The sequence below is a fragment of the Zonotrichia leucophrys genome, chromosome 12 (genome assembly GCF_028769735.1).
Source record: "Zonotrichia leucophrys gambelii isolate GWCS_2022_RI chromosome 12, RI_Zleu_2.0, whole genome shotgun sequence".
In the NCBI taxonomy this organism is placed as follows: domain Eukaryota; kingdom Metazoa; phylum Chordata; class Aves; order Passeriformes; family Passerellidae; genus Zonotrichia; species Zonotrichia leucophrys.
This window is the reverse complement of record NC_088182.1, coordinates 142,450-169,247: the sequence shown is the minus strand read 5'-3', so window position 1 is coordinate 169,247 and position 26,798 is coordinate 142,450. Positions and strand designations below refer to the sequence as shown.

General features: G+C 39.7%; 3 protein-coding genes across 9 annotated transcripts in view; 1 reads left to right on the top strand and 2 right to left on the bottom strand.

The window, feature by feature from the left end:
• Positions 1–310: 310 nt before the first annotated feature.
• On the top strand, positions 311–14,286 carry RBSN (rabenosyn, RAB effector). Its single transcript, XM_064724561.1, has 12 exons — positions 311–403; positions 713–941; positions 2,188–2,331; positions 4,168–4,268; positions 4,870–4,915; positions 5,010–5,171; positions 6,068–6,309; positions 7,123–7,193; positions 8,857–8,943; positions 9,367–9,469; positions 9,878–9,952; positions 10,838–14,286. The coding sequence occupies exons 2-12, from the start codon at positions 779–781 to the stop codon at positions 11,909–11,911; spliced, it is 2,268 nt and encodes a 755-aa protein (XP_064580631.1). The 5' UTR covers positions 311–403; positions 713–778; the 3' UTR covers positions 11,912–14,286.
• Positions 14,260–16,298, bottom strand: MRPS25 (mitochondrial ribosomal protein S25). Its single transcript, XM_064724562.1, has 4 exons — positions 16,115–16,298; positions 15,889–15,995; positions 15,495–15,582; positions 14,260–15,273 (listed from the first exon to the last, which is right to left on the bottom strand). The coding sequence occupies exons 1-4, from the start codon at positions 16,246–16,248 to the stop codon at positions 15,087–15,089; spliced, it is 516 nt and encodes a 171-aa protein (XP_064580632.1). The 5' UTR covers positions 16,249–16,298; the 3' UTR covers positions 14,260–15,086.
• A 466-nt stretch (positions 16,299–16,764) lies between these two features.
• Positions 16,765–26,798, bottom strand: part of NR2C2 (nuclear receptor subfamily 2 group C member 2) — a 36,598-nt gene continuing 26,564 nt past the window's right edge. For 5 of the 7 annotated variants that reach the window (XM_064724026.1, XM_064724030.1, XM_064724033.1 and 2 more), the window contains one exon: positions 16,765–25,083. In XM_064724026.1, coding sequence (XP_064580096.1) covers positions 24,909–25,083 — 175 coding nt within the window. In that variant the 3' untranslated portion in view covers positions 16,765–24,908. The remainder of the gene's footprint in view (positions 25,084–26,798) is intronic. The other 2 variants (XM_064724031.1, XM_064724032.1) reach the window with 2 other exon arrangements.

Here is a 26,798-nt window from a genome sequence, read left to right as displayed (position 1 = left end):
TGGGAACGGTCCCAGGGCACCGGGGCGGGAAGGGGCGGCGGCGGCACGCGTGTCCCCTACGTGACAGAACCGTCCCGTCCTGGTGAGGACTCTGTCACGGCAGCTCTGCGGGCCCGTTACCGGGGCCTACGGCAAGGCGGCTGGATACAGCGAGCGGTCCTGGCCTCAGAAGAGACAGCCATCCCGCTGCCGGCCCTCCGCGTCCGCTCCCGACCAACATCGATAGCTCGGCGCTCGGCAGCCTCCCCGCCGTGTCGGACGAGCCCTCCTTGTCCCCGCCCTTTCCTCTCATCGATGGCTCAGCGCCCGCCCCGCCCTCAGCCGCGCTCTGCGGCTCCCGGCAGTCGGGACGGGCCTCGGCCGCCCTGCTTTGTTGACAGTCACCGGCCGCCCGGGCGCTGAGGTGAGGCAGGCCCTGCCCCGGGCGTTTCCCGGGCCGTCCCTGGGCTGTCGCTGGGCCACGGACCCTCCGGCGGGCGGAGCAGCCCTCAGCGGCCTCTCCCCCGGCGGGCGGTGCGCCTCAAGCCCCGCCCACCTCCCTGCGCGGCCTCTCTCCTGCCCTGGGCGGGGCCTGCGCGGGGCCGCGGAAGGGACCGGAAAGGACCGGGAGTGACCGGGACGGGAACCCTTGGAGGGGCTCGCGCCCAGCCCGGGGCCTTCTGCCTTCTTTCTTGCGCCGCCGGTCGCACGGCCCTGGCCTGGTTCGTTTTAGGCAGTGCCTGATGACGATGCCGCCCCCGCATCCCGTCAGCCGCTGAGGGCAGCGCGCGCGGCCGCGATGGCGTCGGGCTGCCCGGCGGCCTTCGGGGACCCGACCGAAGTGCGCGAGGGCTTCCTGTGCCCGCTGTGCCTGAAGGATCTCCAGGCGTTCCGGCAGCTCCAGGCGCACTACGAGGAGCAGCACTCGGGCGAAGACCGGGACGTCAGGGCGCAGCTTCGAAGTAAGGGTGGCCGCGGTAAACGCGTTCGGCTTGGCCGTGGGAAATCCCTGCTCGTATTTCGAGTGCTCCCAAATGTCTGACAACAATAAAATATTAATTGAAGGGACTTAGAGGCGAGGTATGCAGTTCCATTCTTCCGTAAATCTCCTTGGGCCAAGCACAGTATTCACCTTCTCCCGATACTTTCCATAAATTGATTCATTGATTCTAAAGCAGGGGCTAACGGACGTTGCTCTTCAAATGTTTGATTTTATGCACAATTTTTACTATTGACCTTTTTGCGTTTTTTGTTTGTTTTTATCGGAAAACTCAAAATTATACTAACCCAGTGAAAACCCAAGAATTACTTGAAGACTGTGGAGAATATGGAGAATCTCTGGTACTTGCCAGGTTCCAGTTCAATAATTTCTTGTTTTGACAGTAGATAAAACTGTGGTTGCAAGTAAAGTGTGAAGTTAAGAACTGTTGTTATATGGTGAAGTGTGTGGATGGTGGAGCTAGCAGGAGATGCTTGGAGTGCTCCATATCTGTTATGGATTTCCACCTTTCAGTAATGTTTGGAAAATCTCCTTGAATTTTGTTTTACTAAGATATTTCCCTTATTTTACTCCCTTGTGTACCCAATGTCATTTTATATTGACAATGTCATTTTATATTGAGAGAAGAATGTTTAAAATCTAGTGATAATTCTCTGTGGTTCCTGCAAACTCTGGTTTTAGTATGCTCGAGGTAGTGGCCTGGCAGTCTTGATTTTTTTTTTTTCCCTCTTGAGATAGATTTTTGAAGTATTAAGTAATTTTCTTGGTGAAACCCTAACCCTAACACTGGACTGTTACAAGCACACTGAAGTTGGTAGCTTGTGCAATAAGACAAGGAATGTGTTGAATGTTCTTGAATCTGAAGAAAATAATAGGAAATTATGAGAATTAAGATAAAACTGTATGATGCCCCGTGCAGTGAGACAGGTACCGTAGTTTAAGATATGTTACTGTTTTACAGTGAAGTCGGACAACGGTCTTCTCTCTTGTCCTTAGGACCTCATGCTGCTTTATGACAGACAACAGAGAGCATTTTGTGTCGTCTGTGGTGCTCTGAACTTCATTTTTCTTCTAAGAATATTTTGAGGATAAATTTATCCAGGAAAAATATTTCTGCTAAAAGACGAGGAATATTCTATACTGGCTTCACATGGCAAATATTTGGTGACTACCTGATATGTTAGATAACTTGGGTTTATTTTTTTTAGATTTAGTCCAGAAGGCCAAAAGAGCAAAGAAGAAGTTGCTGAAACAAGAAGATGATGACAGAACTGATTCTGGATCTCAGGAACGATATGAGTCATTCAGCTATGGTGGAGTAGATCCATACATGTGGGAGCCCCAGGAAGTAGGTAGGAGAGCTAGGAAGCAATACACAGTGGGGATAAGTTTTGGACTCAGTCGGGAAAGTGCTACATTATTGCTGAAGTGGCTTGGAATTGTGTCTGTGCTGCACTGGATTCGCTTGCAGGGGTTATGGTTTGCACACTGACTGAGCAGCCTATTTGCATTGGGTGGAGTGCGGGTAAAACATGGTTAATGGGGAGAAGAAAAGACATGTACAGAATCAGTACCCAAACTCCCCTTCAAGGAGCTGTTAGTCATGTCATTGTTGCTGTCCTGCTGAGATCTGCTTAGTCTGTGTTTACCTCTGTGCAGCTAGCTTCATCTTGTGACTTTACAAAACAGAAAAAAATTAAAAGCTAAGTTATAAGTGTATAAAATCTCTAGCTTTTGGGCTACACTTAAAGTAGCTGTTAGTTTGCATGTTCAACAAGAAGAGTATCCATCTATTTAAACTTTTTTCCTTGGATTTGCGGTGGCAATCACCTCTTATTAAAAGGGGGCTTACTTTAAAATGACCAAGTTATAAAACCAAACAATAAGCAAACTCCACTCCTCTGAGTATAAAACCACATTTGTAGAATTTCAAGGATATTGACTGAGCCTGTAATTATAAATACTGCTACTGGCAGTTTCCTGTACTATAACTGAAAATACCACAGTTATTTCTGGAGAAGGAAGCAGCACCATCTTTTGTGGATCATGGGAAAGTTTCCACTATGGTGCTGCCAAACTAGGACTGAGTCCTTTGGGTGTGCAAGGTCTGAGTTCTGTATATTTCTTTACTTTTGACTTTGTAACTATCTGAGCAGCAATCGTAATGTAAATATTAGCTAAGAATAAGTTTAGGGAGAAGGTTTATGAACATTAGATAAGTGAGAACTGCTTTCTGATGAGCGTTGAGAAGATAAACCATAGAGATTTTGGCATGTGATTTGAAGGATCAGTGAAAGGGATTGTGTCTCCAAAGCAGTGGCTTAAATCAGTGACCCAGAGGGACTCTTTCGCTTGTATGAATGCATCTTTGGAGATTTTTGGTTACCCCATTAGCATGAGGAAGTGAGATTCTTACATTTACATAGGTTGTAGCAAAAAGTAACATCTGATTTTGAATTTTGCTAGCTGGAAGAAAGATATTTTTTTGGGTTGGTTGGTTAGTTTGGGGTCTTTAGTTTTTTGTCTGTAAGTTTGATTTTTTAATACCTCATCCACCTTACTTGTAAAAGGAGTAATCTTAAACCAATATTATTGACTATGAATTGTAGATATCTTAGAGATGCTATATAGTTCATTTCAATACTTGGTGACCAGTTTTCTGCAAATCTAAAACTCTCATCAGGGATTTGATTCAGGCAAATCTAAACTGTCATCAAGGATTTGATTCAGGCCCCTAAAGGTGTAGAGATGATCAGAAATCTGAAACAAAACTGCTGCTGCATAGACCTTCAGTAATCCTTGGGTGTGCTTCTTCCCTTTGCTCAACATGTAGCCAGGAAACTAAAGGGAGCTGGTTTTGAGAATGCTACTAGTAGGTAACAGCTTACCAAATGTAATTGTAAATGTAATGAAGATGGAGAAAAAATTATTGCAGATTTTCTTTTTAACACAGTGCTGCTTGTTTTCTGTAGTAGAAGTAAACCACTGTTTATTGCTAGCCCGAATATTAGGCTTTAACTAGCATGTTTTATTTACAACAACACTGTGAAAATGTAGGGTTCCAATGTGTCTTTAAAATTGAATTTGAACAGGACAATGGTGAAAAGAAGAGACATCTGTTTTTCAAGTGGCATTTAAATCCATACAGAGTACTTGGGTGATAGGACAACTTTCTGTTATCCCTGCAGGTGCTATGAGAAGCCATCTTTCTGAATTCAAGAAACACCGAGCAGCCAGGATTGATCACTATGTAGTTGAAGTCAATAAGTTAATAATCAGGTTAGAAAAGGTAAATTTGGTGCTTCTTAATATTCCAACCTTCTAAATGTTTCCTAGATTTAAAAAAAAAAAAAAAAGCTATTTCAGTATGAATACATTTTATAAAAGATTCTAAACTATGACTCTCTTTATGCATTACCTTGAGAACTGTGCATGATTTGACTCTGTGCCATGGGTGTTATTTCTGGTTCTATGCACCATTTTCAAGCTGAAGATGCTTCAAGAGCCATTTGTTCTCCTGTTTTATTTTCTCCATGTTTACTTCACTAAATTGCTCCCCAATATTTTTATCATGATTCTTCCAGCTTTTCATTCTTCAAAATCTGCCAATGGTACACCTGCATTTTGGCTCAGATGCAGTTACGTTGGCTGCAAAAGATTATGTCCAAAATGTCCTGATTTGTACAGGTTTGATAAGTCATTGTTTAGCACTGGTATGAATATGGAATTAGAAAAAAAATAAAAGTTGCATAAGTCTGGTGTCAAACCAGCTGAAACTCCTCTCTCTTAAAAAAAAAAAAAACAGGTTTCTTTTTCTTGTTGGGCTGAGTTGTGTTGGGTTTTTTCCTTGCAAAAGTATAATCTTCTTGAATATATTTATCTTCAACCAGCTGACATCATTTGACAGAGCAAACACTGAGTCAGCTAAAATAAGAGGTTAGTGTGATCTTATCTGAGACTATTTGCCCCCATAGTCTAACCAGGTGAGGAATCAATTGAACACTTATGTGGTGTATATTCCTGCTCACAGCTATAGAGAAGTCTGTTGTGCCTTGGGTCAGTGATCAGGATGTTCCATTTTGCCCAGACTGTGGCAGTAAGTTCAGTATCCGAAACCGCCGTCACCACTGCCGCCTTTGTGGGTCTATTATGTGCAAGAAGTGCATGGAATTTGTCAGTCTTCCTTTGGCAAGTAAGTACTTAAGAGTTAATTCTTTGTTTTCTTAGCTCACTTTGGGTGCATCCTGGCTTTTTGCCATTAGAAAAAAATATGCTGCTAATAGTCCAGCTCTGCAGAAAACTTCCATTCAGTTTCATGCAGAATCTTGCCTGTGAAGCACAATACAAGGAATTATTTCTCCACTCTTTTTCTCTGTTCTTCTTCAGATTTGGAAGTGTTGCATAACACTGAAAAATTTACTAGAAGTAATAGTCATAATAGTAAATAAAAAATACTAAGAAGTAAAAAAGTAGAAATTCCTGGTAAATATAGGTATTATTTATTCTACTGAGTACTATAACTATGGAGCTATTAGCTTTAGGAACTGCCAAGGTTCCAGTATTTTGGATTTTTCCAGTTTTGTCTGTGTTGTCCAAATGTTAGACCTTGGGACAGCAACTTAGGGAAATTTATGTGTAGGTCTTTAAGAACCACTGGAAACTTTTATCTTTCTCGTCTTGCACTGGAGAGCAGACTGTATGTTCTGTGGAGATAAATGACATTAACTGTGCTTTTCAGAGTGTGCAAGCACAATGCCTGGATGCCATTATCATACCTGTTCTACACATTGTTTTGTGACTGTGCAGGCTCAAACATGAGAATGCTTGCAGGCATAAGCAATGTCGGTGATGCTCAACAGTCTGCTCTCTAGCTAGTTTTAAATACAACAAGATTTGCAGTGAAGACCCAAATTCTGACTTGCAGTCATGGTTGTCATGCAATCCTTGCATATCTTTCAGCAGACTGTTTCAACCTAGTTTTTTAGTACCACCTGAATGTAAAGTTTCTGTTAAAGGGCAGTTTGTTTGTGTTGGTAAAATCTGTTGGCTTTTCCAGTTACTGTGAAATGACATGTGTATTACTTTCAGGCAAACTCACTAGTGCCAGCAGAGAGGCCTTGGGTTCTCATACAAGCCCAAACTCCTCACCCAGCAGTGTCCACGGCTCCCGCCGTGGCAGCATTAGCAGTATAAGCAGCGTGAACTCTGTTCTGGATGAGAAGGATGATGAACGAATACGTTGTTGTCAGCACTGCAAAGACACCCTGTTGAAAAGAGAGCAACAGATTGATGAGAAAGAATACACACCAGAGATTGTGAAACTCTATGAGGTAAGTCAAGCTCTGTGCTACAGCATATATGTCTGCATATATGGTCACTACTTGACTTTTGGCTTGTTACCTTATGTCTAAACTCTATGACTTAATACTGACTTGTATTAGAAGAGATCATTGGGTGTTCATGCCATGTAGCAAAGACATATCTGAAATGTTGGAATCAATTTCAATATAGTATTTATAGCCCACATTAGCTTCCCACGTATTTTTAAAATACATCTTCATTCTCATCATCTGGCGCTAGTAGCTCAGACATGCCTCTCTCTTAAAATTGTGAACTTGTTTAAACCAGTGAGTGATATACTGTGCATTTGATAGCTGGGCTGCACTGGAACTTGACGTCACCACTGTTGCTATCAGTCCTTACACTGATGGGAAATGCATTTTTTGAACCATCTCTATCAACATTACATTCAAATGCTTCGCCGCAGGTACTGATGATCACCAGATACCTTTTCAGTAGGGTTCACAAGCTCCCCTGGTTAGTATTAATTAGAGTTTTTGTTGGTGCTCTTGTTGGTGAAGAGAGGTAAGGCTAGAAGTTGTCCAAGTCAGCCATTCAAACAGCTTCAAGATTCAAAGTCCGCCTTGTAGGGGTACAGTGAGTCTTTCTCTGTTCCTGACAATGCCATGTGTGTTCTGGAGATAACTGGAGAGTCTTGTCATCCTGAACAGTTAAAGTGCCTTTCACCTGGTTAACTTCAAATCTGCACAAGCAGCATGAAAAAATTCACGTCAACAAGTTCTTGCATTAGTATTTTAATGTCAGTTATTTTTTTATACGTTTTGTTTTAATATTATAACAAGAAACTCCGACTCTGCATGGAGAAGGTGGACCAGAAGGCACCAGAATACATAAGGATGGCAGAATCACTAAAGTAAGTCCTATTGCTGGCTAACATGTATTTTTCCTCCAAGTGTGAGAAGTAGTAAGGAAGTGGTGTACTAAGGCTGCAGGAGTGTGTAACTTTAAAGAAAAATCAGTGCTTTATTATCTGTTGTCTTCTGGATGCTCTTCAACAAAGTAGTACTGAATTAATTATTAATGGTAACATACAGAGGAGTATGTTGTTTGATTTGTTAATTTTTTAAAGCCACTTCCCAGTGAGGCATTGCTGTTGTACTTTGACACATCATCTTTGCAAAAAAGGGAAGTACAGGGCTTGCAATTACTGTGTAAATGGGCCTCTTCAAAACAGTTGCAGTAAGCTGTTGCTGTCCTCAGCTGGGATGCTCTGGCTTCCAAGGAGTGCTAGCAGTAGCAGATCATTAGAACACTGTTCTGTGTAAAGCACCTTCACCTGGCAGTTGTTCTGCGTGTAGCTGGGTACCCTTGTGCTGCAGTGGTTAAGCAACAATCTCATGTTTCAGTTTTGTGTGTAATTTCTCGCAGTACTATTCTCTGACTGGGGTAACTTAAGTCTCTCCAGCTCTGTCTGCAAGAGGTTGCCAGGTTATAATTTTGGCTCATATAGTGAGAGAAATACATGCATTGGTCTTTGATAGGAAGCATTTCCTTTTGAAAAGTTAAAGTTAATAAATAATGCTATACCTGTCCTTTAGGTCTAATGGTTGTAGAAAAATTAGTAACGAGCATGGTTGTAAAAACACTCCTCGCAATAGGAAGAAGTACAGAAGGTGAAAAACCTGCTAAGATGTTACTGCTTTTTGTCATGAGTTCATGAAAGATTGGGTTATGTGGCTTGGCAGCTGGAGAAAAGTAAAAATACAGATGTCTTGGATAAAAGAAGTAAATGTCAGAAAACAACAGGCTTGTTATGGGTGAAATTAAAGATTTCTGACTAGTAGTGTGTCCTGGAAATCAGAATCCTGTGGATAGCAAAGTTGCTTTTGAGAAAGTGATGCTTATAATTTATTTTTGTGATATAAAAGGACAGGGAAACTAAAAACTCATGAAGAGTTTTCCCCACTAAGTCCTAGTTTGTTTTATCAATAAAGTGGCGACTCTAGTAAAGTGCCTGTAATAATTGTATCCCCATATGGTCAGTCATTGACAGGCATTTTAAATACTACACCCTGTCCAGCATAGTTTTTTGCTTTCTGACAAATGCTAGTGGAGGTAACTATTGTGCTTTAATGACATAGTTAGTTACTTAGAGATTTTTCCCACCAAGTTGTCTGGAAAGAAATCCCCCCAAAATAGATACATTTGCTAAGCATATGTATATTTTAGATATTACTTTAGAGTGGCATTTTTGTGTTAGAATACAGTTTCTCCTAGAGTAGTAAGTAATAATATATAAGTAATAATAATTTTATATATATTATTAAATAATTGTGTTTAATCATAAATACAGTTATCTTCTATGAAGTGTTTATGTTTGCAAAATTATTGTAATTTTCCACTTTAGTCACAAAAAAAAAGTTTTTTTAAACATGAGCTTGAAATAAAATCATTCAGCCCTTTAGTGTTAGCAGTTCTTATCATTGTTGAATCTTGGTCATCTTGGATAACTAGTAGTGTTGTATATGTTGTTAACTGGATGCATGACTTACAGTAAAGTTCTGTTTATTCTTTAGTGCTGGGGAGTCAGCCTACAACCTTGATCATGCTAATGACTTGAGGGTGGAGATTCAAAAAATGTATGAATTTATAGATGCGTTAAGGTAAAAGATTGTCTCTCTCCCTTTTCCCCCCAGCATGTATGTATCTCTGTTATGACTTAAATGATTATATGGATGATCAATATGTCTGCTCAGTTGTAAAGAGCATTTGAAAAGGTAGATGCTGTTCCTGTACACCACTGATTTCTACTTCTTCTCCAGCCTTAAAATTCATGCATTTCTCTTCGGGAAGAATAACCATAGAGGAAACAAGTAGAAGCACCATTGAGGGGAAAGGAATTGTGTGTTTTGGTTTCTTTGTTTTTCTAAGGCTGAGAGTGGAAAGTGTTGCAAATTGTAATATCCAAAACTGTTTATCTAAAAGAACATCAGAAGTTTTTGATCCAATATTGTCTCTCCACTTTTGTGGCATTTTTCCTGATTTTGTTTTTGAACTGATGAAGCTGTATGTTTTCTTTGATTCAGTAAGAAGATTTTGAGTCTAGGCTTGCACGAAGATCCTCAACCTCATCCTAAAATACTACAACTTCAGCGAATGATAAGATATTCAGCTACACTTTTTGTTCAGGTGAATAGAGCATATGCTGTGAGATGAATGTACATTTTAGATTGTGTTCTCTTCTTTGCCAGGCATCCCTGTGGTTTGAAACTATTTTGACAGGGGCCTTAGTTCTATACATTTTCTGCATTTTCTGTAGTTCTCCTAATGACTGTCTTGAATAAGCTGTCTTGAACACAGATTTTTCACTCAGAGCAGCATTGCGCCTGGGGAACCCAAGAGGTGTGTGAGCCTTGGCTCTTCCTCTTGCTGAGGTATGAGCCCACACAGCAGTGCAGGTGTGGCAGCAGGGACTGCAGTGTAGAAGCATCTTTGATGTCATGTGGGGTTTCTGCTGGTAGTATCTCTCTTCTCAAGGACTTGAAAAATGAGCTGAATACCTGCAAGCAATGCTGTAAATATTTCAATTTTTGCCAGGAAAAACTGCTTGGCCTAATGTCCCTGCCAACTAAGGATCAGTATGAAGAACTGAAGAAGAGAAGACTGAATATGGTAAGACAGGTTGGGATCTGTTACATCTTGTTTCAGGCTTTCTCTTAGCTGCAAGCCTGGGAGCTGTGTGGGGATATGAGTCGCTGCCTTCAACACTGGATTTCAGGGGTTTTTTTTTTCATGCATATTGTCCCATCCCCTTTATCAGGGATTTGCCTAGCTGCTGCTTTGTTCTGCCCAGAACAGAAGTAGGTGGGCACAAAGGTGGACACTTCTAGGAAGCAGCAGGGAGTTGGGTGCATGGGCTGTTTCTGCTGCAGTGCGTGCAGAGCAAGCTCTGATGTTAGTGTGTTAGTTTATACTGACTTCGAAATTGTGTTCAGGAATTCACTCACATAAGTAGAATTTGGAAAATTCTTTTGTTGGTGGGAAAGAACATACTAGAATAAGGATGCCTCTGCAGGGAGAGAGGCTTTTTTTCCTTTAGGAGGGAGGATATCTTTAATTATAAACTAAAGCCAACTTCATCTTGAAGTATAAGTTGAGAAATTAGAATAATCCCACTCCAAAAGCCAGTGATTCAGTGACCTTAAAAACTGATGTTCTATGTGATATGATTGATGTCCAGATCAATCTAGACCACTCTTTGCACAGCTGCATTAGGCATTTTTTTTTCCTCTATAAAGAGAATTGTTGCTCCTAGTTTCCCTCAAGTTTGTAGAGGCAGATGTCATGGGTTTTTCATCAGTATCATCACAAACTCAAGGGAAACATGTAAGGAGTGGTATGAAAGCAAGAATCTTCTGCAAAGTAACCCAAATGGCAGCTGATCCCTTTAAGCGTCAGCCAACAATGTCTTAAGATCGGCTAACTTGTACCTATGGATACTTAGAATGAAATTTTTCAAGCTTGCAGTGTTTTATTACTACATGTTTTTTGGTTTAGGTTGCTCTTGAAGCACAGGGAAGACAAGAGGAAAAGCAGAAGGAGTTTATATCTGCATCTGCAGTTAATGGTGATGAAACTCACATAAAAAAAGGAACAGTCAAAAAATCTGAAGGCTGGTTGCCCACATCTAGCATTTCGAGAGAGAGGGAGAGAGCAGACCCACTTCTTCAGCAGATTGACAATATCACATCCTTTATTAAGCAAGCAAAGGCAGCTAATAGGATAGATGAGGTCCATACGTTGCAAGAGAACCTGATGCAGCTTCAGGATGAATATGATCAACAACAAACTCTGAAAGCTATTGAGCTTTCTAAAAAACAAGCAGAAGAGGAGGAGATACAGAGGGAGGAACTTCAGGTCCTTCGTGAAAAAGAGTGGGAAAGAGAGCACCATAAATTCATGTCTCAGCATTCAAGGACACGCTCCTTAGACTTCAGAGAAGTCAAACAGCATTTGGATGTTACTTGGATCAAAGGGGACACAAGTTTTGAAACTCCTGTTGAGCAGCTGCCAGCAAAAGAGCCCTCAACCTTCACACTCAAACCCCAGAATGTCCCACAGTGTGACAAAGACCGTGATCAGCCAGCCTGTCTAAACCCCTTTGAGGATGAAGCAGATACCCCTCAAGTAGAAGATCCTGCTAATCCATTTGCCAAAGACATCTCTCCAGTGGTTTCTTTCTCTAACACAGCTCAGCAAAGTGATAAAAAAGAATATAATCCATTTGAAAGTGAGGAGGAGGATGAACAAAGTAATGGAGCACCTGGCAGTACTTCAAACCCCTTTGAAGAGGATGAAAATCCATTTGAAAAGCCTGGGGGCAGTTGGAATTCAGGGAATCCATTTGAAGAGGGATCCTCTATCAATCCCTTTGAAGTGGAGGATGGCAGTGAGATCTCTGGAGAGGAGGCTATAGAGGAAGAGCTGCTTCTCCAACAGATAGATAATATTAAAGCTTATATATTTGATGCCAAACATAGTGGACGACTGGATGAGGTGGAGGTACTGACAGAGAACTTAAGGGAACTGAAACACACCTTAGCAAAGCAGAAGGAGAAATCTAACTGCTGAAGCAGCAATAGGGTTGTGTAATAATTCAGTCTGCTGCTAAATATGGGAAAGTAAAGCAGATACTTACAGACAGGAGTACAGATCACAAGAGGGAATTGGGAAAATCCTGACTTTAAAGCACTTTCATTTAGACATAGCCACTACTACGCAGTCTTGAAGAAAGAATCACTGAGGAATGCTGCTGGTCTCTAAAGCTTAGAGTAGGAAATTTTAAAATAACTTTTTACAGCACTTTTTAATGCTAACTGGTCTTACTGAATGCTTATTTTGGTCCAGGGGTTAAGTGGTAATAGGGGAACTGTGATGTGGAAGTGGTTGGAATATTGGTTTGCCCTCTTTCCTGCTTTCTGCTGTAGTGTTGGCCTTTCACGTGTGGCTTTGACTAAAAAGAGATGAAAACTTTTCTAAAACTTCTTCATCTTCTCCTGACCCAGGATAGTTGAACAGCTAAGGGTGTTCTGGCAGTGTGTTGTTATAGAGCTACTGTGATGCTCTGGGTGCTGACTGTACAGACTCACAGATCAAGTTTATGCAGTGCTAATCAATACATAAAAGGGATCTTAAGACTGAGAAAAACTTTCTAACTGATCTTAGTATGAGTAACTTTTTAATATCTGTATAAAGATTCCCAAGTAAAATTTTGGATGCTTCATCACTTCTGGTTTCCCATTTGCTCTGAGCGAAAATGATGGCGTTGTAGCATCATGCTGGCTTCAGGCCTGCTCATGAGGGAGCAAGCATTGGCTTATTTCCAGGAAAGGAGCATCAGGCCAGCAACACTTCTATCTGTAATATAAAGGGTGAACCTCCAATTGCTTATTACATTATGGAATCTACACATTCCTTTAAATCCTCTGGGTGACAGAATGATCATGTTTGTTATATTTGTGAGAGTGGAATATTTTGTAGCACCCAAGCAACAAAAAATTTTCTTTATAATGGAAAGCTGAGATGCCACTGGAATTTTGTGAAAGCTGGGAGACAAAGTCTGGCTGCAATAGTGCCAAATGGCAATTCTCTCTCATGTTACATTCCCCTCAGTTTTTATGAAAATGAGGCATACCTATTTTAAATAAGGAACTTCAGATTGCAGACCTCTTGTTATCCTGTGGCCTGAGGGATGACCTGGTGACAGCCAGTACCTGTGATGCAGGAGGACCTACAGCTGGGCAAATGCAGGGTTTTTGAGAAAGATGGAATCTAACTGCTTTGATTTTTATCTTTGAGAGGCACAGACCCATCAGCAGGAATCACTGTTTGCAGGAGTGGTGGTGGTGAGTTAATCTTAAAGGGTTTATTTAGAACTGAAATAGAGGAAAATCAGGCAGATCACACTGTATAGCACGAACAATAGTGGCCTTACTCAGAGGCGTGAAGTTCTGTGGAATGGGACATATGTTTTAATCATGTCTCTGATATTGGCATAGCTGTAACCCCAACACTGCTTAAGATTTTAGAGACAAGTAACTCTGTTACCTAAAGAGCAGGAACTCTGGTTCCTAGCTGTGAGTAAATGGAGGTAGGGACTTGTGGAACTGTTGTTTAAAAAGACCAAACCATCTATATCCTCACTTAGTACAACTAGCAAGGGGTTGAAGTAACTCAGAGCAGCCAGTCAAGGATGCCTGATGGTCTGTCTGGTGTAGCCTAATTCTGGGTTTAAAAGGTGTGTAGCAGAGGTTGGCTTAAGACCATGAAGTTCTTATACTGATGTTTTCTTAGAGCTGATTTAGTCCCCAAGTTTTACTTTGCACCAAGTAGAAGAACACAGGATTCTTAAAGGTCTTGACAGAACATAGGTGCTTAGCACCAGATTCATGAAGGCAGCAAAAATTGTTGATAGCTAAACAGAATCCCTGGAATTATCTGAGATAGTAAAAGGCACTTATTTAGGACGGTCTTGGTTGCTAGTCAGGAGGATTGCATCCTGCACTGTAACCTAATGCTTTTTTAGGTATCAACATGAAAAACTGTTTCAGTGGCTACAGCTTTCTCATTAAAAAGTGGTTTTATCCTGGTTGCAACTATCCTGCCTTGTTTATATTTTCTGGCTAATACACTAATACCTGAAGTATTCTTATTGTATATGTAATGCATTATTTTTACAAGCAGGTAACAGACTAGGATACCTCATGATCTTTGTCAGTGTTAACTGTGATAGACTAGACACCTAATAAGAATGGTCTTCACCTCTAATGTGAAGACCTTTGCTGGTATAGGGACTGCTGTGTGGCTTGCAAGGCACAAGGGAATGAAGATGAGTTAAGCATAAAGCTCAATAACTAATAAGCATCGACTTTTGTTACAGCTGCATGCACTACTCTGTATGAAAACTTTGTAAAAAGAGATGAAATAAAGCAACGTGTTTATTTTGTGTTGTGTTCTTGGCAATTTGTACAGGATGCTTGCATCAGTGTGAAATTTTGTATTCAACTGAATTCAGAAATGCTGCAATACATTTCTACAGTGACTTGTACATATAAGCCTGACGTAAAGGTCTGTAGAGTACAATCTATCATGTTTATACATATTACAGGGATGGTGTAATTGGTGAGGCAGAAACTGTAATGATTCAGAAAGGGTTTTTTTGGTAATTGTAAAACTTGCCTTTTATAAACCAATTTTCCCATTCTCCTTTCCTGCTGATATTCCCAACTTGATCAGTGCTTCTCAGAGCTGCAGTATCAACAGCAAAAGTTGTATCTTCCTGGAAATGAGACTCTGAACTGTTTCTGATTCATAACTACATAAATTAGGAAAGTTCAATTGAGACTGGAGTTATGTTATCATTTGTCTGTCTTTAGTTGGTACAATATGGACTTTTGCACCACTTTCTACAAATTATGGAATTCTGTGCTACTTTTAAGATTAAATTTTTTAGTCTAGCCACTCTATCCCAAAGAAAACATGATCTTAGTTTTGCCATAACTGACTACCTGCAGTACTTCGTAGAACCACAGCTTTTTTTGGTGCCAGTTTTAACTTTTATTTATTTCTCACTGAATACTTCTAGTTGTAGTTATAAGAAGCCTTATGGCGCAGAGTTCTCTGTATTGAATGAACTTGCTTGTTCCTGTTCCCAGGAACTGCTGCCTCTTGTCTCTCACTGAAGCACCTTCATTGTCCAGTCCTGAGGCAAAATAGCTCCATGACTTGAGATCTTGAAATGTCAGGCTCATGCCTCATTTTTCATGGCACCTTTGTATTTTCCCCTCATCTCTTTGGGCAATGGTACAAAAGCAGGACAGGGAACTTGGCCTTCAATCTCACACATGCATTCTCGCAGATGATACTTCTTGGGCCCAAAGGTTGCTGGATGTGATAGTTTTTTCCTTTCTCTTTCTTCTTTATCAAGCATTTCTCTAGAAAAGAGATTTGTTACTATTACAAGTCTGACTTGCAATATTTCCTCTCCCTTCCCTGGACCCAGGTTATTAGAAAGATGGAGTTACAGTTCCTACCTTGTGGACTTTATCTTGCTTGTGTCAGTTTTATCCAGGAAAAGTAGTATTTCTTTCTGTATTCCACAAAAGTTTGTAATATGTATGCTAGATGATGTATTAGCTTACTGCATGCTACTTACTTGCTTTTCCCCAGGATTTTTTTAATGTGCTCTGTTATCTCTCTGTTGGTTTTATCTTCCACGTCTACCAAAACTTGTTCTCCACTGTCTGTCAAGAAAAATTCATAACAGTGTACCAAATGATACCACTTCCTCCTGTATGCCATTTCGAGAGGCTTTTACACGCACAGGAATGAAGGATCTACTTCCTCCTGCGGTTAATGTGTAATGTAACATTTTAAGTGGAAAAGCACAATCTCCATGAGGGCGAGTCACGGGGAGCTGCTAACGGCTAAAGCTCTATTCCGCTCAAGCAGCCGAGGGCGAAGGGCCCAGCGCGGCGGTCACCACGCTGCCGGCGCGACCCAGCCACTACTGTGCGGCTGCTGCGGTCCCCGCGGCTGGCGCCACCTACCCAGGTAGAACCGCAGAAAGGGCGAGGGAGTCATGTTCCTGAACAGCATGATCTGCACCCAGGGGTTCTTGTACTGGATCTGGGGGATGTTGAAAAACACGAACTTTCTGGAAGGAAAGAGAAAAGCACACAACGGCTGACCCGCTGTCGCTGTGCAGGCGCGGCCCGTGCAAGCTCTGGTGTCTTTGCAGGGGCACCCCGCGCTCCCGCCGCGCCCCGCACTCACCTTGCGCCTTCGCTCAGTTCTCCAGCCGTGTTGTAGTTCACGGTCATCACCTTCACCGAGCTCTTGAACACGACGTCGCCCTGGCTGAGGTACTGCAGGGTCCGGCGCACCGGGAAGCGGCCCTTCATCGGCATCGCGGCGGCGGCCGGAAGGGGAGGCGGCGCTCCCGCGCGCCCCCTGGCGGAGGCTCCGCCGCCCCGCCTATCCCGTCCCTGGCAGTACCCGCGGAGGGCGCGCGCTGTGCGCGGGCCCGGCGGCGCGAGGGGCGCGCGGGCCGTGAGGGGCGCGCGGGCCGTGAGGGGCGCGCGGGCCGTGAGGGGCGCGCGGGCCGTGAGGGGCGCGCGGGCCGTGAGGGGCGCGGCGGGTCCCGCGCGCCGCAGCGACAACTTCGGGGGTACTCAAAGCTTTTGTGCTCACGATGAATTAAAACCTTAGGAAAAGCCCTCTCTCCACCTAGAGAAGTTCCTTGGAGTCAGTAAGTTAATGAGATTTCTTTTCTATACCAGACCCGGTTAAATCTCTCTCCTAAGATAATCACTGTGGTGAAAGCAAATTGCTGTTTCTCCCTAAAAGATAGTAAATTATGTATTTGGCTTACAGAGCTCCTGTTCAAGAGAAACTTAACTTCAAAATAAAACTCAAGAATGCAGTTATATTTGTAATTCACTTTAATGGTAGAAACCTCATTTAGCTACTAGTATTAACCGCAACAATATAATATCACAACAGCATTTAATAAAATGCATAAGCTAAATCATGCGCTGCAATACTCTATATACAAACACAACAATGCAAATTCCTCTTTGTGACTGAAGACAGTGCTTGGATATAAAATTTAGTTTAAAAAAACCCCATGCTATTGTTTTTAAATGCTATCACACACAATAATACTGATTTCACAAAAGAAGCTGTGAGAAATGAAAAACTTTTGCAGTTTTAAAATAAACAATCGTTTTCGAAATTATAAGGAGTACAGACTTCCAGAAAATATCCCAAGGAACTGAAAGTAAATGCTTCCTTCTATAAAAATTTGCTGTATTTTAGGAGCTCAGCATTCCCTAGTATGCCAATACAGATACAACTGTGCAGTTTGTAGTTAGGAAACTAAGAACACTGGCTTCCAGTGTATTTTGGAGTACAGATTAATTATTAAAAATACTTGAACATTTGATCTTGATTCCATATATGGAAAATTTAACATTTACAGTCTGTAAGTAATATGTTTTCTTCTTAAAGACTGTGCTTTTTTGTTTTAAATTTACTTAGTCCTGCTTTAACCCACAATCATGAAAATACTATAAAGTGGACCTGTGTTGTATTATTGCAGAACCTTTATTGCCATTACATTTGAGCACATTTTGTTCTTCAGAATACAAACAATTCAAATGTGGATATTTGGTTTCACTGAACTTTGCCTTTTATTTTTTTTTTTTCCTGAATTGACAGTTGAGTTTTTAAACAGATTCAATCTTGCATTAATGCCCCAATTGGCTTCCTAAACTTTAAAACTGTTCCTGCAGAACAGTGACCTTAATAACTATTCACCTTTAAAGAGAAAAGCAAGCATTCAAACACCGCCAATTGTCCAGACACCAAGGAAGGAACACCTGTCACAGAAATTCCTGACATTAATTTACACATTTTTCGTGCTGAAAATCGTAGAAATAAGGGTTTGAAATGCTACAGGTTTATTCCTATATTTGAAATAAAAGCTTACAAATGCTCACTAACCAATACACCAAGAAATAGAACATTCTCAGCATTTTCCAAAGCAAACTTTCCAAAATTTCCTCAGACTTGTGGTTCACTTTAATAATGCACAAAGTTAATGTTATTTTGATTAGTGTCATTTCATTGGATTAAACATACACAAGTCTTTGCCACAGTGAGCATAGAAGGTGGAAATAAATGCCCATAAAATTCTATTTCACCTTTTTAATGACAGAAACAAGACTTGCTGAACTACTGTCCTGCATGGTCCGTGAAATGCTTTTTTTGAAAAACTCACAGTTAACAGATTTACTTTATGGAAGGCTTCCTTTTTAGCTTCATCAAAAGAGAAGAAGAACAAGCTTTGATAATGTAAATGTTTGAGTCCTCATTATGAATAAGAAATGGTCTTACTTCACATCTCATTTCCCAACTGTGTGTCCAGGTCCCACATGGGGTGGGTCTGTCACAGGCAGTGCAGGGGCTGCACAGATTGCAGACCCAGGAGAGGACAGAATGTGGCAAGGGACATAGTCTGACAACTGAATTAAGAAACTAGCTGTGTTCAGTTTAAGCTGGAAAATAAAAATAAAAACTTTGGAAAGTGAATATACAATTGAAATGCATTGTGAAAATCCTGAAGATGTCTTGATACTTGCTAAGAAATAAACTACCTGCAATGTCCCTACTATTTAATTACCATCGTACCAGAGCTGCTTTTTCACTGACCAGAGCACACAGTCTCTATCTCACAGCTTGGTTTCATGAAATCACTATGACAATATGACTATTGATTTCTTAAACAGCATCCATTACCTCCTCTTCTGTGTGCTGCAGTTCAGTGATAAATGGCAACTTGGTTTACTTTCAATTAGCCACAGATGAAGACTTAAAACCAAAAAATCAGTCTCTTACCAAGCTTCACAAAAAATACAACTTTACAGAAGTATCTCAGGAGGGCTGGAAGAGAATGAGTATATAATGAGCAGGGAAGCATTTTCTATGACTATAGTTATTTATTCCTTATTTTAAAAAGGCTTCATATGCTCAATTAGCTATTGACTTGCAGACCTCTGTAGGTCAAATGAGAAAAGGTAAAGAGAGTAATGTAAAAGCCAGAAAATTAATGGAATATATTTGTCAGTTCTGAACAGCAAATAGTGAATTCAGACTGGTTTAGAAAAAAGGTGCAAAGCTCTGAAATTTGTGAGGATTCACCAAATTAGGAAGCTATGGTTTAGCAAATGAATAAAAAATTTTAGCACATAATAGATGAATAATGGCTCCATATCTGTACATATATACATACACTACACATTTCCTATACACTGTACAGAAAATATTTAGACAGAGAGGTATAAGCATATACATTCATACACACATACATACATACAGCTATTTACATATGCATCATCTGCTCGAGTGAGTTCTAGAACTGAACATGCAGAAATGCACAACGGTGGGAGGCACAAAATAGACATGTACAACTCTATCAAACCCCTTAAAAAGAAAGGCAGGAATTTAACAATAATAAGCCATTTTCAAAGCATTCATGTAACAAAGAGGACTGAACAGATTGTGGGCATTAATGGAACATTACAACAGTACTACCTGTGATGAACTTAGCATGACTTCACAATAAAAAACATCTAAACTTCAGATGCTTAAACTTAGAGCATCTAAACTTTACAAAGAATTTTACTTTAACTTGTAACCCCGGTATAAATAATGTTGTAATTTTTTTTTTCACAAATAATTTCCCATATGTTGATAGCACTGATTGCACCTGAAGTAGGCTTGTAGCATTATCTAACAAGATGGGCTAATGGCATCAAACAATAAGCCTAAACTTAATTCAGGAGTATTTACTGTTAAAATGACTCAGCAACTTTAGAATGAAAAGGTGCAAAAAGTAAATGCTTTCATTTGCTCTCCTTTGCCATCCCCTCTTGGTAATTTTTCATATAAAGCTGTTTCTACACTAATTTCCTGTCATTTAAGATCCAGTAGATGCTGGCAATTTGTCCTTCCTCTGCCCCTCACTTTCCTCTCTAGGGTGACCATGCCCTCATTTCGCTGATCCCTGCTGGATGTTGGCAAGTGTTAGGACTGCAGACTGTTGTGTGCTGTTTTCAGCTGGCCCATGCTTATCACCAAAGCCATCTACTGCAAAAGCTCTGCTGTATAGCCAGTGTGGCAGACCCTGGGAACAGGTGGGCATCTGCCTGTATTTTCTGGGATTTATGCTTTTCCTCTTATGGACAAGAGTAGGTGAAAAAAACACCTGGTTTTGTACTATTAAGAGTAACAGGGGAGGAAGAGAGGGATCTCAAATAGAAAATCAACATTTTTGGTCTTTCCAGGATGGTATCATCCAGTAGATGTGTGCTGGTACACCTGTGCACCTGACTGACCTGCCAGTTTTACTGCTCACTTCTCCTGATTCAAACAGGGCCCTGACTGGTGCTGTTAGCGCAGGAAGCTGCTTTGTCACTGCTTGAGCAGCCCATTCATTTCCAGTTCTGTCTTCCTGGTTAAACTGTATTCCTGAAACCCTGTGCTAGTCATGCTATGTGGTGCTAATTTTTTTTTTTATTATTGTCTTTTACTAATTAAACAACAGGTAATCAAGAAAGAATCCTAACTACTGTCTGAACTTTAATGGCCAGGAAAACCTACTGACACCTGCAGTATCCTGAATGAAGTAATTCAGGACTCTGTGAGTTCTGTGTACTATACAGAACAATAAAAAAACCACACAAGTGTTTTACAGTCTCTGCCAAAGGAGAAACAAGAGTCACGAAACTGATTTCACCTGGGAGCTTCAGCCCTGACTTGGTTTCTCTATGGCAGCCTCAGAATTTGCCCTTTGCCAAAGGGAACTGTAATGGTGATGCAGAGCTGCTGGATTCTGCACACACTGGAACCAGAGCTCCTCACCAGAGGCATCATGGCTTTCTGGGGGCCACGGGCTTCAGAAGATGGTGCAAGGAGACTTGGCAAATGATGCCAACTAATCAGTGGAGAGCAACAATAGTTTCTAGCTGCAGTGTGCTCTGAAAACTAAGCCTTTTTAATGATCTAACATTTTAAGAAAGAAAAGAAACGCTAAAAGAAAGCCTTGTATGACTTCTTAGAAGGATCTCTCCTTGGAGATAACTTTTTTCTCCTTTACCAGTTTCATGCCAGAGTAACTCCACAGACACCAAAAGCATTGCAGACAATTTATAAGCAATGTAAATAGGCTGAGAAAGATTACTTTTGCACATGGTATTAGTTCTGACTCTACAGTCCAATGTAAGTAAATAAAAGGAAGAAAAGAGTATACCTTCCTACATTTGTCAAAAATGTAATTAAAATCATTATGACAAAGCTAGTCCCAAATGCTTTTTATCTACAAGACTGAAATCCAGTTCCTTTGCAAAAGAGTTGGAAAACAAATGAAGCACAGTGGACATTACCGCCTCATTATCATTCCCAGCATTGCCTCATTATCATGGCCTGGTCTCACCACAGAGTTCTAACATTTGTCTGACTGAATTATGACTAGTATACACATTTGCTTAGGTTCAGATAAATGTAATCAGATAATTGATTACTGTATTTCTGCCAAGTTAAAATATTTTCATTTGAAGAGCAGCAGAAATACAACCTCAAAACTTCTGAAGAGAATAAATTTTGGCACTAAGTAGAGCTTCAGTGAGATGAACTTTTCCTGGAATCACTTTGTGACTGTGATAGTTTGACTCCAATTTCTTGTGAAAACAAGTTTGGCATTTAAATTTCACCTTTATGAAAACAAGCTATTTCTATATTTAATACTCAAGAAATAGTTCTTCAATAATTGTTACAATATTAAAAAACTCTCCTGTCCCATGTTCATAAGGAAAAGTTTGCACTTTCCAAGGAGAAAAATAACCAAAATTAATTTAACAGTAAAGCTAATAAGATTAGCCTGTTACCATCTTCCAGTCACTGTAGGAGGGATGGAACAAACCTCAGAAATTTGAAGAACTATGTCAGTGTTGCAATATTATTTTCAGCGGAGACCGTGCAAAGCTTGCTTGATTGCGCAGCTGCACTGTATGCATCACAGGATCCTGCTGCCACTGAGACAGATTGTTATGAGGAGAAATGGGCCAAGGGGAAGCAAGAGGGGAAGCACAAAGTCCTTTTCCTGGGTAGGAAACAGCCTAGGCACACACATAAGTTCAAATTTCTACAATCCAAAATGTTAGTCTTGGAATCAAAGTAGTGTATAGTTAGAAAGAGTACTTTTTGTTAATGGCATCAGAAATAAGTAGCTTGTTTCTGACCTCTGCAAGCCAGCAAATCATGCTAATGATGCTGCACAGAGAGGGACTTTGTAGCTTTTAGGTGGTAATATCCAAATCTTAAGGATGGAACCACTCCATTTCATCTATTAAATGCATGCACAACTATGGATTGCATGGTTATTACTTAGTTTACAAAAATTAATATTTTATCCCTAATAAGCTATTTAATAACTATTTGCAGAGTAAGAAACTAGCAGGGTTTGAGCAAGGATATGATTATGTGGCCTTGCATTTGTGGGGAGTGTAGTTTATTTGTAAACAGAACTGCATGGTATTCATTGTTTCAATTTACATATGTAATGCAAGGCACACATTTTACATTTTATTTCGTGTGATCATTTTGTTCCCCAAAAACTAAAATGCCTTTCTTTTCTGAATTGTTATTATCACAAGTAATAAAATTTACAAACAAATTTTCACACAGAAAATGGGGCACTTTTACTTGAGAAATTGGAAGTTGAAATGATGTTTGTCAAGAAAAATCTAGCTGGTGTGTATTGAGATTTAAAACCAAATATTCCAATGGCTAGTTTTTGTGCTAAGGACCATTTAATTTACCATTAAAATGCCTTCTTATCTGCTTAAATAGTTTTTACTAAATTCTGAAAGAAAATTAAGTTCCGTAATCCTTTTGGCAATTAAAAAAATCAAAATATTTCAATGCATTCTTTTTGTAGAAGTAAAATTTTAAATTTTAACAAAAGCAGCGACTACTTCTTCCAAGGTAGCTACTGTTTCTGATTTATCTCTTTTAATTTTTAACTTATATGCCTTTAACATAAGGACTGTGCAGCAGAAGTGCTGACACAATCCCACAGCAGTTGCACTTCAGTCAAATGGTTGGTACTAAAAGCTGAAGTCCAGCTGACTTCACGTGTAGAGAGCAGACTTTCCATCGCATGAACAATATGACAATTTCATTTGCTATAGCAAAAGTTGAGACAGATACAAGTGCTGTATTACAAATCTCTGCATGGATACTGGAACTCAGTAATACTCTTCTGAGAAAAGAAGATTCTGAATGTGCTAAAAATAGTAACTATAGGAGACTAATGCATCCAGAAGCTGAAATTAAATAGTCTTTTGTGTAACAGTAAGTGCCACAAATATCAGCCTCCTAACAAACATGAAGTATACAAGTTCTTTTTGTTACTTTCGAAGCCTCATCTAAAGCTGCTTAAGGTCTTTTGGCTACAATTCAGACTCTGAAAAGTCACAAACACCAACCTAGTTTATATTTCTAAATAAATATCAATAACAGAAGAAAAACCAAAGTGCTGAATTTACCATTAGATAAGTTTTGTCACATAAATCTACTAAAGTAAGAATGCCTCTAACACACAAATAATTAAAATAATTAATGCATCTAATGTGCCAGGATCAGGTAGATGAAGGTATTAATTGCTATGACTTAAAAAAAAAATCTTTGATTTTAAAATACTGAACAGCCACAATAGTAAATTATAGTAAAATGAAACCTATGCTAGCAGCTAATGGCCAGTACTACTAGCAGACATATTGATGGCTCATCACTCGAGACATTTAAAAAGTAGTTCATTTTATACCTCCATGGTGCATCAGTCATCAACTGCAATTGTACATGAGTGAAAGTAAATCCTAACTATATTTTGGTTTCAAAGTGAATGACGGGAAAGTTGAGAACACTGCAAAATCGGGAGCGCTTCATGAGGGAGGGAAGGAGAAATAAAGTGAGAGAGCTTTGTAATAAACTCTTGCTGACAACCAGAGGTTCTGCACATTTCAGGTCTTAAATTGTACCCTGTGGCTACATTATGAGGGTGTTCAAAGTACAGAGAGGAGGAGTAAATTTGCAGCATACAAAGAGCATACTCAAAGAGCACCACACAGCTCTATTTGAAATTTACTGCCCTTCCAGTTAATGACTGATTTTCCCCTAAGTAAAAAGGCTGCCTCTTAGAATAACGTTTGTCATGATTGTGTTTGTCTGAATAAACACTTTAAGGAACCTGCATATTTAATCATTATTGTGACAAACACTTTTTTTCTTTAGTGTGGGGAATTCCTGTAGCACATAATATGACTGTACTGTACCGTGTATTACAACTGCACTAATTTAACAGATAAAATTTTATATAATGTGGATATCTGATTTAAGAATCCACATTAATATTTCATGCATAACATAACAGCAAGTGACTTTTTGTAGATTAAATGATTGTCTCCTTTAGCATTCTGCATTTTTACAAAAATTGCTAGCATTTTGACTAAAGACATATCAATTTTTTTTCATTTTCCATACTCATAAACAGAATGTTGATGATGCTGTTGCTCTGACAAGAAGTGATTACAAAGTGCTAGTAATTATACCCTGGCATTTGCTAGACATTCATTCCAAGGATATTTTTAAATATATACATACTGTTCTTTTACTTTTAAAGTAATTTTATTACTACTCTGATATTATAAAACTCTTTTTAACCACTGATAGTTTCTAAATACAAAGCATGTGAAAAGTATGTTCAGTAATCTATGGCCTTTTAAATGAAAGGCATCCAAAATATTCCTTGTGGCAGGAAAGGTCCTATAATAGGTCTTTTAATAGCTGCTTTAAATTTTGTCAACATCAAAAAAAGACAACAAGAAATCTCTCAGGAAACTGATAACAATTGGTATTTTCTGCACATACTGAAACACTACTCTTTTAACTTCATAATTATACGGGTTTTGTGAAAATTACTTCAATCCCTCAAATTACATTGTTCCCTCTATGCAGATGTGCCAGTTATTTGTCCATTATATTCTGCTGTTTCCATTTTGAGAATGTAGGGGATTATGCTGTCAATGGGAACGTTTCCAATGAGACCTGTGAAAAACAGTTCCTCAGTGATGCTAGAGCTCATCAGCCTAAGTGCTGGCAGGCGAACTAGGATCCGGGCTAGCCTGAAAAAGAAGTTGAGTGGATTATAAATACATGTAAGACCAGTTTAAGATACTGACTGTATGGCTAAAGAGCTGGATCTGCCTTTATAATTACCATAATTCATGAATAGGTGTAAAGAGGCAATTAAAGCTAATTTGGCTACACCACAAAAAGAATGGTTGCTGTTCTATCCTGCAAGCAAAATGAAACCTAAGTAGCTTTGTAGTTTTCCAATGAAAGGGACATGTTAATGCCCTTTGTAGATAGAACATGTACGTACAAACACACAATTTTCTTGGCCTGCTTTTGAAATTCCCAGCTCTGGACAGACAATGCTGAGATTAATGATATTTATGTTGATTAGTGTGAATATTTGCACCATTTTAAGAGCACAATGCTTAATTAAAATTTCAGCCATAAACAGCATAGTCCTCAGTTGCCTAGCAACTTCATGTCACATGAGATAGCAGGAAGGGGGCTGGATGCATATAAACAGAAAAGAGAGAATTGCCTTCTAATGAGAAAAGGAATTTGGGGGAATGTACTGTTAAGCATAAATATTCCCAAATTGCCCTGGTGTTTTATTTACCAAGATGTTAACAGATATCCAATACAATGAAGTGACTGTATTGAAATGCTAGACTTCCCATTAATATGAAATTTAGGACAGTGATGAAAGCATTTTGCTGCCATTCATATGGCAGATGTGCATCACAAATGCTAAACCAAATAAATTTTCTGAACCAGAGCCACGTAATAGCAAACCTTGAGGAGCACTGACCACAGGTTCTCTGGAAAATGCTTGAATATTTATGGAGAAAATATCTAAGATCCATCCTGCTAATATACCATATCTTGTAAAATTTAGGGCAAAAAGATTGAAACTATGCTCTTGTTTTTATGGAAATTGTAACACTTGTCCCCTATCTTAATTTCTACCAGCACTCAGTTGCTCAGAAATAAACAGATTTGTTCTCTAAACTTGTCTATAGGGGAGCATGGAGATAGAGACACTGTTAGGTAAAATACAAGACACTGCTTGGGGAATGTAACTCTGATTTTCTTCCCCAAGACACTACTATGAGAAGTAAGTATATGGAACAAACTTTATATTTAGTTTTATGGTAGATATTCAGCTCTCACTAATCAAACCAGAAGGCCTCAATTGTACATGGAAGAATTTGGGATTTGAGGATATTTCTGAGGCAGACAATCCTATTTTCATTGCACCACAGTGTTAATTCTGCAAGATCAGGGCAGAAAACATAGATGGGAGCAGATTTCTTTTTCAGACAGGTTTTTTTCTTCTTTTTAGTTACTCCACCCCCAGACAATGCTTAAGTGTATGGGATTTATTCTTTACGTGAGGATGCCTTTCACAGTAAAAAAGAACACGTTCTAGTATATCTTACAGACAAAGGTGAGTAGTTCCCTGAAAATGCAGAGAATTATTGTGTTGATGAATTTTGAGTTTTGATGGAGATTCTTAGAAAATACAGTAATTGTTTCTAGCACATAACAAACAGAAGAGCTGAGAAGTGAAAAGAAACAAGCTAAATAATTTCAGAGAAGTCCTTGGAAATTAAAAAAAAAAAAAACACACTAAACCCAGGGGAGAAAATAACTAGGATGTGGGAATTTCTTATAAACAGAAGTTTGAGAAATGGTTATTGTTCCTTGTTATATGTGTCATTGTTTTTCCAAGGGCTATAACTGACAGTTTTAACATTTTCCT

What these genes read in the sequence shown, in the direction of transcription:
- RBSN (XM_064724561.1), top strand. Translation starts at nt 779, where the DNA reads ATGGCGTCGGGCTGCCCGGCGGCCTTCGGGGACCCGACCGAAGTGCGC. An exon ending in GAATTTATAGATGCGTTAAG is followed by an intron (nt 8,944 to 9,366) that starts GTAAAAGATTGT and finishes TCTTTGATTCAG; the next exon opens with TAAGAAGATTTTGAGTCTAG. An exon ending in AGAAGAGAAGACTGAATATG is followed by an intron (nt 9,953 to 10,837) that starts GTAAGACAGGTT and finishes TTTTTGGTTTAG; the next exon opens with GTTGCTCTTGAAGCACAGGG.
- MRPS25 (XM_064724562.1), bottom strand. Translation starts at nt 16,248, where the DNA reads ATGCCGATGAAGGGCCGCTTCCCGGTGCGCCGGACCCTGCAGTACCTC. An exon ending in GAACTGAGCGAAGGCGCAAG is followed by an intron (nt 15,996 to 16,114) that starts GTGAGTGCGGGG and finishes CTTTCCTTCCAG; the next exon opens with AAAGTTCGTGTTTTTCAACA. An exon ending in AAAATCCTGGGGAAAAGCAA is followed by an intron (nt 15,274 to 15,494) that starts GTAAGTAGCATG and finishes TCTCTTTTCTAG; the next exon opens with AGAAATGCTTGATAAAGAAG.